This window comes from Sebastes umbrosus, chromosome 23, assembly GCF_015220745.1.
Source record: "Sebastes umbrosus isolate fSebUmb1 chromosome 23, fSebUmb1.pri, whole genome shotgun sequence".
In the NCBI taxonomy this organism is placed as follows: domain Eukaryota; kingdom Metazoa; phylum Chordata; class Actinopteri; order Perciformes; family Sebastidae; genus Sebastes; species Sebastes umbrosus.
In genome coordinates, this window is record NC_051291.1 from 14,283,450 (window position 1) to 14,295,789 (window position 12,340).

General features: G+C 36.3%; 1 protein-coding gene across 7 annotated transcripts in view; it reads left to right on the plus strand.

Moving 5' to 3' along the window:
* The window catches only part of atp2b1a (ATPase plasma membrane Ca2+ transporting 1a), a 147,854-nt gene that overhangs the window by 133,580 nt on the left and 1,934 nt on the right, over positions 1-12,340 (plus strand). For 3 of the 7 annotated variants that reach the window (XM_037759928.1, XM_037759927.1, XM_037759929.1), the window contains 4 exons: positions 38-145; positions 2,194-2,382; positions 2,957-3,046; positions 6,955-10,168. In XM_037759928.1, coding sequence (XP_037615856.1) covers positions 38-145; positions 2,194-2,382; positions 2,957-3,046; positions 6,955-7,344 — 777 coding nt within the window. In that variant the 3' untranslated portion in view covers positions 7,345-10,168. Of the gene's footprint in view, positions 1-37; positions 146-2,193; positions 2,383-2,956; positions 3,142-6,954; positions 10,169-12,340 lie in introns of those variants that run through there. The other 4 variants (XM_037759932.1, XM_037759933.1, XM_037759930.1 and 1 more) reach the window with 4 other exon arrangements.

The following is a 12,340-nucleotide window of genomic DNA, read 5'->3' on the forward strand; positions in this document are numbered from 1 at the left end:
TTAATTCCGCCTCTCTTCCTCCTCCTCCTCCTTCCAGTTCGTCATAGTGCAGTTCGGTGGGAAGCCGTTCAGCTGCGTGGCTCTGACCATCGACCAGTGGCTGTGGTGCACTTTCTTAGGCTTCGGCTCTCTACTATGGGGACAGGTAAGATGTGACTTTACAGCTTCACCTTCAGTTGGCTAGAGACAAATATATGGTATGACACTGCCCCCCTGTGTTGGAGTTGGCGTAGTGGGTGTCTAATGGTTTGCAGAGAGGTGTAATAGTACAGAATGTTCTAAGGCTGCGAAGAGAGGTTTAAACTCCCAAATTCAAAATTAATATTTGGTTTTCAAACAGATGAAATGGTGTAGTTATACTGCATAGTACATAGCTTCAGTCAAATGTGTATGTATTCATCTGATTTTGGTTGTCACATGGTCAAAGACAAACATGAAGAAAAAATTCCCTGTGAACTAATATGTATTTTTTTATTAGCAATGCTTTCTTATTTTAATTTTGAATAATTTGAAAAATGTATTTCAGCTTTTAGACTTGACTAATTTGGAGTATATTATTAGTTTGTTTGCCTTAGTGGTTAAAAATAATTGTCTGTTTGTAATTTTCTGACAGTGAGAGATTGAGGGTTGAGATTACTCACCACTGTTGCTGACAATGGCCGAGTCATAATGAATGTTTGATGTAATTCTAGTTTGCTCCGACTGCCCACACTCATCCTCCTTCACATAATATGTCATTATCTACTCTCGTCAATTCATCAAGAATGGTGTCGCCAACGTTTTTTGACAAGCACAAATAAACAGGGCTGCGCTGAGAGCTGACAGCTGTAGTAGGACTGAAACTGTGATGTAGAGGGACAAAGATTATTGGTTCCAAACCAGAGATTTGTCCCAAGGAAGGTCCTCCTGCCTTTGCTATTAACCAAGGAGCCTTTAGGTGGTCTGCTAAAGGCGCTGGCATAAGAGCCGGTCTCTGTGTTGAGTTATTACTGCCCTCTACTTTAAAATAGGATGGAGTGAATTCAATCAAAATGTATGTTCCATAGATTATCAATAAGGTCCAGTTTAACCGTTCTGTGAGAAAATAAGCAAGTTAGCAAATTAAGGTCAGCCATTGCGAGTAACATTTAATTTTATTTGTTTTAACCTGTTATACACTTGATCTAACTATCAGCAGCAGTTGCTGGAGTGAGTTTGAAATATGATGTACGTCCGCAACTAACAGTGTGGCCATCTATTAATCAATCAATCAATCAAACTTAATTTGTACAGCACCTTTTGTCCAGGTTAATGCAGCTCAAAGTGCTTCACAGATGACTGAGGTATGAACCGTGAAAACAACAAAAAAAACAATTTAACAATGTGATAATTTGAGACCAATGCACACAATACAATAAAATGATAAAAATATAATAAAATAATATTAAAAGCTATAATAACAGTAATAGTAGTAAAACAGTGTGAAGTAAAAATTAGCTTAATAAAAATAACAATAAAATAGAATCAAATTATACAAACTGAATCCAGTAAAAAAAGTGATTAATAACAATTAAATATAATTAAATTATACAAATTGAATCCAATAAAATAAGTGATTAATAACAATAAAATAGAATCAAATGCTACAAATTAAATCCAATAAAATAAGTGATTAATAATAATAAAATAGAATCAAATTATACAAATTAAATCCAATAAAATAAGTGATTAATAATAAAATAGAATCAAATTATACAAATTATATTCAATAAAATAAGTGATTAATAACAATAGAATAAAATTAGAATTAGAATAAAAGAGGTGATTCATATAATAATAAAATATAATACAATTTTAAAACTTAGACATTAAAATAAGTGAAAAAAATAATAACCATTCTTAATCAAAGGTACTGTAGGTTTTAAGGTTATGTTAACGTTACATAGCAGCTCTCAGATCCTCAGGCAGACTGTTCCAGCGGCTGCTGTAACTTCACTGTGGGATGGGCTTGGAGCAAACCAAATGACGTCAAACTGTCTCACGTCTAGCTTTAGCGGGGCAGCTAATTTTCAGGGTCACTGGCTGCTTAATGTCTGTGATGTACCCAGAAACGTGGCTCGTTCTGCCATAATGAAATGCCACTTTGCTCTGCTGAGGAGTGTGACATTATTACCACGAGTCAGTCGTGCTCATGTGAATCCTGATGTCTTCCAGGTAATCTCTTCGATACCCACCAGCCGCTTAAAATTCTTGAAAACAGCGGGCCACGGCACCCAGAAAGATGAGATCCCGGACGAGGAGCTTGAGGAGCTAGACGACAACGACGAGATCGACCACGCCGAACGGGAGCTTCGCCGAGGGCAGATCCTCTGGTTCCGAGGCCTCAATCGCATCCAGACTCAGGTAACACTCTACGCACCTTCCCGTGTACCACCGCGCACGGCACCTAAACACCAAGGGAATCAAAAGCCATAAACCCTTTAACTCTCTATTGCTGTTCCAGCTTAAAATCTATGTTGTTCTTTCTCTCGGCATTCTTAAATGTGGCTTGTGCCCCAAAAACAAAAGCCTTTTCCTCTCATTTTTCCTGTTCTGCTTCTGAACTAAAGCAGGTTTGCCTATTTCTGACTCGGTCTATCTGCTAAAACGCGACTAGTTTGAAGGTACTGATGAGAAGCGATTGGATGGGAAGCTCAATAGAGTATTGGCATGGCTATAGCTGGAAGTGTGGAAGGACTCTGCAGAGAAAAGAGTGAAAGTGAGGTCAGGGCTCCCTCCGATCAGTGCCTTTAAACCCAACATCCCCCTTTTTCCTCTCTCGTTTAACTCGAATGCCTAAATCCAATTTCCAAGTGACATTTTTTCTATGGTTACTGGTGCCTTTTCTTTATTTTTTGCTCTCTTTTCTCTCTCCTTCTGGCTGTGTTGTTTTATTTCCTCTGGGCTTTCTCCTGTCACGCTGTCTGATTCTTTACAGATGGATGTAGTGAGTGCGTTCCAGAGTGGAACTTCCTTTCAGGGGGCTCTAAGGCGGCAGGCCTCCAACTCCAGCCAACAACAGCACGATGTAACCAATGTTTCTAGCCCTACACATGTAGCCTTTTCTACTACTACCACTACTGCCACTGCCGCCAACTCCGCTTCTGCCACTGTGGGGTGTGAGTGCGTGTTCTCCTCTAGTGCATGAGACTTTTCTTTTTTATCTCTTCTTCTGTTCTTCTAACATCTTCGTCCTCCACTCTTCTCACCTAACGTTGACACTTTTACTCTCTCATGCCTCTTTTAATGTCCCCCCTCCTGTTAAAAAAAAAAAAAAATAAGACACCAAAAATACATCTTCCATATTGCTTCGATAACACTGCTGTATATATATGTACCCTGTAACCAGGTCGCTTCTAGTGTCAAAGTGTTTTTTCTGTGTCATCATGTTTTCTGTTCTGCTTCTGCTTCGGTCTCAGAAATGAAAAAAAAGGTTTTCATGTGTATCTGCTATTTGACAAATTCTATTGTGGATTGACCGTCACCAGATTTGTCTGCAGCTGCCTCAGTCTGCTCTGTGCACCTGTAGCACCCATGGGTCTGTGTCGCAGCTCTCTAGTCGGGTAAATGTTTTGAGTATATGCCCATGATCACGGCCTAAAACGATAGAGACAAACCATGACATGGACCTCTGTGAGAAAATGTGTCAGTGGATGTCTTGTCAGTCGGTGAATTAATGACCTTTTCTCCTCCAGCTGTGGTTGTTTCTGGGAGTTTGTTGTGAAAGGGAGTGTGTGAAGAGAGGGAGAGGCTGCAATAGCACCCTTTAGTGGATGAGCAGCTGCAGTTGATATGACAGTTTGTTGGTGTGTTTGCATGCAAGGCTGTGCATCGTTTTGAAGGGTCTGACCATACATATATATATCTATATAGATAGATATATATCTATATAGATATATAGATATATATCTATCTATATAGATAGATATATATCTATATATATCTATCTATATATATATATATATATATATATATATATATATATATGTATGGTCAAACCCTTCAAAACGATGCTATAGATATCTATAGATATATATCTATAGATATCTATAGATATATATATACATATATAGCTGCTTATTAATCTCCACAACATGTTAGCGTACCTAAAGTAACTTAAGATAGCGTTGAATTTAAAAAAGTTAGCTAAATATTGCTGAGAGTAACTGTTCCAAAATCCAGGATAACTGTACTGTGTGCAATAAGCAAGTTATCAAATTAAGGTCAGCCATTGCGAGTAACATTTATATTTATTTGTTTTACCCTGTTAAACACTTAAAAAACAATTAGATTAATAAAAATACCAATAAAATTATACAAATTAAATACAATAAAATAGATGATTGATATAACAATAAAATATAATACAATTTGAAAACTTAAAGACAATAAAATAAATGAATAAAATAATAACCATTCTTAATCAAAGGCCTGGCTGAATAGATAGGTTTTAAGATTTCAACTCTTCAAGAAATGAATTTAAAAAGTTAGCAAAATATTGCTGAGAGTTGGTATTGGTCAAGGATTAGCTAACAATAACAAACGATAGCTAGCTCTTATCTGATGACCTACGGAAGCAAACGTTTTGTAAAGATGTCACTTAAATTGTAAAGTTGATGAAGGATTCTTATAGGCAAATGTGTATTGAGAGTTTTGACTTTTTACTGAACCGTTTTATACCTAAATTTTTGTTTTTTTTGCCCCCCCCTTCTTTTAGTAACTCTGTTCTTAAAGTATGGTCATCTATTAATCAATCAATCAATCAAACTTACTTTGTATATCACCTTTAATCCAGGGTAATGCAGCTCAAAGTGCTTCACGGACGACTGACAGGCCGAGTGTGAACTGTGAAAACAACAAAAAAGACAAACAACTCAACAATGTGATAATTTGAGACCAATACACGCAAGACAATAAAATGAAAAAAAATTTAATAAAATGAAATTAAAAGTTATAATAACAGTAATAATAGTAAAACTGTGCGAAGTAAAAATTAGACTAATAAAAATACAAATAAAATTATACAAATTAAAAAAAATAAAGGAGGTGATTAATGCGGCATCTATGTACAGTATATATATCTATGGGTCGGAGTGGCTTGGAACATCACTACGTCTAGAGCGGACACGGATCATTTGACATCTCCTTCCTCTTGTGCCCTTACGAGAGCTGTGTGGCTGTTGACTCATTTTCTCTTCCAGATCTTCCCAGGATCTGACCAGCAGGGGATTTTAAATGTGTAACAGATGTCACGAGTAGAGCTTAATGGAATAAATGAGTGTGCTCTTGAATGTAAACATGAGGGACTTTCCCCAGACACATTTACAGCAGACCCAATGTTGTTTTCCTCCTGGCATGTTGAACAATTATGCAATGCTGCAGTACTGTTTAGGTCTCTGTCTCAGGTGGGACTCTCATGGACCGCTTCACTTCTAAACTCTGAACTTTTCCTTTCAGGTTTCTTGAAGTCTCTTTTTTTCTATGTGAATACTTGTTTTGTTGTTTGGCAGAATGTGTCCACCTGGCAAATGTGTCGCCTGAAAAGACTGAATACCACTGACTCCCCACATATTCTTCTTTAGATTCTGTGAAATGTGTCATGGGCTATACTCAAAGGTTTACTACCGTTGAACACAAGGTAGCGCCGCGCTCTGCATGGGTTCAAAGTCTCTGGTCTCGTTTGTGAGTTTTCTCTCTTTGTGCTGTTTTTGACATGTTATACCAGCTTGTAGACATGCTTGGCTGCCGCAGCTTTTATTTGTTCTTACTCCACAAACATAAGCTGTAACTGACCACCCCTTCTCTTTCTGTCTCTTTTTCTATCTGTCTCTCTCTCTTCTTCTGTCTCTTCCTGTCCTGTCTCTCTCCTCACTCTTTCCTGAGCATGTCCAACAAAAGTATACTCTTGTGTTCAGCCTCTGTCCCTTTTTCTCTTTGGATGTGTTCTTGTCTAAAGAACAACATTCCTCTTGTCTTCCTTTCTGCATTTTGATTAATCAGACACAGGCCTCTTACCAAGTGTTTTGTGACATACTACTATTGTACTTACAAAAACACACATATATTGCAGTGGGTTTGACACTGGTTTGTACCCTCCCCAAGACATTGACTGACTTACTACATGAATTTTAAGAATAGTTTTGCTACAGGATCAGGTTTGTCTCTACCGGATGCAACTCAAGTTTCATATTTCTCTGAAACAACTTTTATTTTAACCAACTCTGCGATCTGAACTGGCAGTCTGTCACACAACCTAAAGTCTATCTCGTGTTTTTTACTTGTAGGCATTAGTATAAGTTATTTTCCATACCAAATTTAAATTCAGTGACATGTTTATATTTAGATTTCCGTATATCAAGCACTCTAGAATAAATATAGGCATGACAGAGGGTGATGTAGAGAAACAGAAATTCATTTGAAGGTGCTGAATGCGGGTTTGCGAGCATTTCTTTTGTATTTAAACGGCTCTCAACATGGCGAAGGCGAGCCAGCAGCTCTAATTTGGATTACAACACACACAGGAGAGCGACTTCATTCAGGTAGACATTACCCATTTTTTTCTTTACATAGCAAATAGTTTGTTGCTATATTAATGCTCTGAATATCGAATTTAGCACCTTTAACTGAGGAATATTGGTGGTACAGTAAGTGGTTTTGAGGCTAATGCAGTTTAGATAATGCGAAAGACAGCTTAGGTAACTGGTATTACAATATGTGAATTTACAACTAGACATAACTGCACACCTGCACGAGAGTTTTCCCCTTCACTGATAGTTTTTTGCCCCTAAAACTCACCTACTATTGACCCAATAAAAAACCTGCGCGTTCCGTTTTTATCTGTGTTGTCATCCAGGTGTTGAAATTCAATACACGCACGCGCGTCACTACCGAACGCGACTAAACGTGTGCTCCCTGTCGCTTCTCCCCTCCCTCCAGATCCGGGTGGTGAATGCATTCCGCAGCTCCATCTCCCTCTATGAGGGGCTGGAGAAGCCCGAGTCGCGCTCATCAATCCACAACTTCATGACCCACCCGGAATTTCGGATAGAGGACTCTGAGCCCAGTATTCCCCTCATAGACGACACCGACGCGGAGGACGACGCTCCCACCAAGCGCAACTCCGCCAGCCCCCGCAACACCACGCCCACGCCGCCTTCTCCCTCACCCTCGCCCACCACCGTCGCCCCGACCACGCCGGTCTTGTCCTCCCCAAACCAGAACAATAACGCTGTGGAGAGCAGTAACCACCTCCTCCCAGAGGCCCCCAAATCAGGAACCCCGTCGGCCCCGGGGAGCCCCCTACACAGCCTGGAGACCTCCCTTTGATCTGACCCCCGCACCACCACCACCATTTTTCTACCCGCCACCAAGGAGCTCAACTCAGACAAAACGAACGAACACTTGGAGAAGAGAGAGACGAAGGGCTAGAAGGAGAGCGGAGTCTTGTGAGCTTGGCTTGGGCTGGACTAAAAGAACAGCAAACATTCAGAGGAATGTACGGCTTGGTGTGGATGCTTTGGTCTTCTTTTATTTTTGGTTCTTATTAATACCCCGCCGCAACACAAGGACTCCGTCTCCACCCCTCCCTCCTTGGTAACTTTTTGTTTTTCTCGGTAAACAAAGGGGTGATTATAAACTCAGATTGAAAGTGACCTGTTTTTATTATTCTATTATTATTATTATTATTTTAATTGAGAAGGGGAGGTCCTCCTCCCGGCTTGAAGATCGTCTGTAAGAATTACAAAAGAACCTTTTAGCTTCTCTTTTATCTGAATGGTGTTGTATATTTATCTCTTTGGCCCTTGCTCATTCAAAACTTATTTCTGCTCCATTGGCTGTTAATATTTTGAGTTATTTATGTTTTTGGAAAAAGCAGGTCTGTTTACAAAGTTTGTAGATACTTTTTTTCTGTTTGTAGGCAAAAGAGCTTCCTGATGTATGATGCAGAAAACTGGGACAGAATAAAAAAATGAATGAGAGGATTATTTCAGATACTGCTGTATTTTCAGGAAAAAAAGGGTGTTTCTATTGAAACTTAACTATTTTTGCCTGCAAGTTTTATTTGTTATATATTTGTAGATAAATGTAGAACCTTCTAGCCAAACCGATAAACACTAAGGCTTGTATAGAAAAGAGGTCCACCGGGGCGAGGTGTTTTCCACAGGAGACGGGGAAGGGAAAGACAATTAAGGGCCTCTGTCCACTAACATTGCTATAAATATTTACTTCTTCCATTTCTTCGATAGTTTTCATGTGCACAAAAACCTTCTGGAGTTCTGGATTCTCTTTTCATTCATTATGTTGTGTTCAAGGATTTCCACATGTTGAAAGGTTCATTAAAAAGGGACTTATAAGAATATATCCGGGTTCGTATTTAGCAAGCATCTCAGACTGACGCCTAGAATCAAGCTGAAACAAAGTCTTACCTCGTAGTCGGACATGAGGTCCTTATTAAGCCGCCTACAGTCGCTTTCAACAGGAAGTAGATTTTATGGTTTTACAATGTCTTCTTGAAGTAGTTATTAGTCACATTCAAAATAGGCTTATTCAGATTATTTGATGCAGGGAATACTTGTGGGTGTATTACTAATTTATGCATGTTGAGGCTTAAAAATCTGTTTTTGCCAAAGCTCATAAAAACACTAAAATTATTTTTTTTTTTCACAATCACTTGAGTTCAAAGTAACGCTGTATTCAGCCAGTGCGCCTGTTTATTTTTCAAGATATAGACTTGACTTGAATGTGCCTTGGCTACAATAACGATTTAAGACAATGCATTGTCCCATCATGTTCCACCTTCAGATAAATCACTGTTACTCCTACAGCTAAACGTAGGACCAAATAAGCCTCATTCTGATCATTCTGGGCCAGTTGTAAATTATTGTCTCTCGCTCTGGATGCTTGATAAATATGGACCCTGGTCATCTTCTATTTTTTTTTTTTTTTTTAAATTGGTGCATTTAATTTTGTTTTTCTCAGCAAAACATTTGCCCCCCTGCCAATGTACAATATTGACATTTGTTTACTCAGGCATAGAAAAAGTATTTAATTTAAAAAAAGGAATCTATAAAGAAAGAACCTTTTAACTTCAGACTTTGTGTATTTAGATAGTGAAACATTGTCAAAAAAAAGCAAGTGAATTATTTTCATATTTCATTCAATCTTTTAAGATTATGCCTTAGGGAATACTTAATTTTACTCCTCCCAGTTCTAGTTTGTTGACATTTTAAAACTCAAAAACAGAGGGGAAATAGGCTTTTTTTTTTTGTTTCTTGAACCCTGTCCATAAGACTCCTTTCATCATGGATAAATGTTGCTGCATTTGATTTGTTTGTAAAATATTTTTGACACCTGATGTACTGGAAACGCTAAAGAATTGGACATGTGCATTTTTCAAGAATAAAGACTAGGCATACACTGGTATCTATCTGCACAGGGTACTTTATTTCATAGCGTTCCTTGGGGATAACTAATTTTGATACAAATCATAATAAAAAGTCTACCTTTGTATTTTTATGACAATACTGATGATACCTTTCATCGTACTAAACCAATTTTGGATGATTTGACACCAATCACGTTGTAAGGGGAGGGTTTTGGCCACTAAAAATGTGTGTTGTTCTGGAATATTCATCTCAGGGTGCAAATGGTGTGAAAGAGAACAGGCCTCTTTTAGTTTGTATATTACCACACTTAATTAAATGTTTGGGACGGTGCTTGTCAACCACACAGGGCGACTTGGCCAGCAGGCTGCAGATTCTTCCTGCAGCCTTCTGGCCATCGTTACCTTAAGGGCCGTGGACAGGGGATAGGAAGTGGAGATGTTGAATCACAACGTTCTCTGAGGAAATACTTTGTTTTACAGATGACAAAAATAGCAGCTAGGATTGCACACAAAGTGAGAATTTGAAAAGACAAGCGGAATCCATATGAGGAGTTTGTTCTGTAGCTTCTTCCTGTAATGGGAATGAATGTTTTTTTCCATCTGTTTTATGGATTATTATTTTTTTATCTTTTAACATTTGGAAATAAAAGTACTTCATGTCTGTTTATCTTGAGCATTTTAAATGGATATCGTGATTGGATTTACATTTGAAACTTGTCGAGTAATGTGTATGGTTTTTAAAAATAAAAAATGTATTTAGCCTAACTGCAGGGCTATGTTTTTCATTTACCATGCAGGATTTACGGAGTGGAGTTACGCATTCAAATGCGAACAAGCAAACGTCTTGCAGAAAATCTCGGTCTTGAGTGAGGGTTTTCACGCAAGAAAGCTGCTTATCTGTAAAACTGCAACTGTCAAATGTATTATAACCATTAGCTAATGAACAGAGTAGACAAATCACTGTTTAATATTGTGTAAACTCACATTATCTTGATAGCCTATATAAGCAAATATATCTAATAGTAGTACATACTACTTTTTTACTTCTTTTGACGTGCAAAACTATGACTTTTCGACATACTATAATATACCTTTTTAAAACTTTTTTCGACATACAATATGACTGACCTTTCCAGCATACTATTCTATTGTTATTTTTTACATACTATACTGTATCTTATTTTTTTTTTTACATTTTACGGACTTTTTAATTTTTTTTCGACGAACTATAATATTACTTTTATTTTTTCTAACATGCTACATATTTTTTTGACATAGTACTCTAAAACTTATTTTTTACATATTTTACAGACTTTTTCGATTTTTTTCGGCATGCTATACTATGACTTGATTTTTTTCAACGTACTATGACTTTAAAAAAAAATAATAATTTGTCCAACATAATATACTACGACTTTTTTATTAATGTTAATTACATAATTACATAATGCGACTTGTTTTTTACCACAGTTAATTAAATGTTTGGGACGGTGCTTGTCAACCACACAGGATGACTTGATCAGCAGGCTGCAGATTCTTCCTGCAGCTTTCTGGCCATCGTTACCTTAAGGGCCGTGGACAGGGGAAGGAAGTGGAGATGTTGAATCACAATGTTCTATGAAAAAATACTTTGTTGGATTACATATTTAGTATATTTATACTTTTTTCAATATTCTAAAGTCTGACTTTTTTTTCAACATACTATACTACGACTTTTTTTGACATAAATACTATGACTGTTTTTACTTTTTTCAACATACTATACTATGTTGTTTTTTTCGACATACTATACTGTTTTTTTTTTCAACATACTATATTATGACTTATTTTTCCACATACTATACTATGACTTTTTTATTTTTTTCGACATATTATACTACGATGTTTTTTATTTTTTAGACATACTATACTATGTTGTTTTTTTCGTCATACTATACTATGACTTTTTTATTTTCGACATACTATTTTTTGATTTTTTCGGACATACTATACTATGATGTTTTTTTACAACATACTACACTATGATTTTTTTATTTATTCCGACATACTATACTATGACGTTTTTTTCGATGTACTATACTATGGTGTTTTTTTTCGACATACTATACTATGATGTTTTTTTTCGATGTACTATACTATGGTGTTTTTTTTCGACATACTATACTATGATGTTTTTTTCGTCATACTATACTATGACTTTTTTTTATTTTCGACATACTATACTTTGTTTTTTTCGACATACTATACTATGATGTTTTCTTCGACATACTATACTATGATGTTTTTTATTTTTTTCGACATACTATACTATGACTTTTTTTTATTTTCGACATACTATACTTTGATTTTTTCCGACATACTATAATATGATGTTTTTTTTCGACATACTACACTATGACTTTTTGATTTTTTCCGCATACTATACTATGATGTTTTTTTTCAACATACTACACTATGATTTTTTATTTATTCCAACATACTATACTATGTTGTTTTTTTCGACGTACTATACTATGGTGTTTTTTTTCGACATACTATACTATGATGTTTTTTTCGTCATACTATACTATGACTTTTTTTTATTTTCGACATACTATACTTTGATTTTTTCCGACATACTATAATATGATGTTTTTTTTCAACATACTACACTATGATTTTTTTATTTATTCCGACATACTATACTATGACGTTTTTTTCGACATACTATACTATGATGTTTTCTTCGACATACTATACTGTGATGTTTTCTTCGACATACTATACTATGACGTTTTTTTATTTTTCGACATACTATAGTATGTTTTTCTCGACATACTATACTATGATGTTTTTTATTTTTTAGACATACTATACTATGTTGTTTTTTTCGATATACTATACTATGACTTTTATTTTTCGACATACTATACTATGATGTTTTTTTCGACATACTAT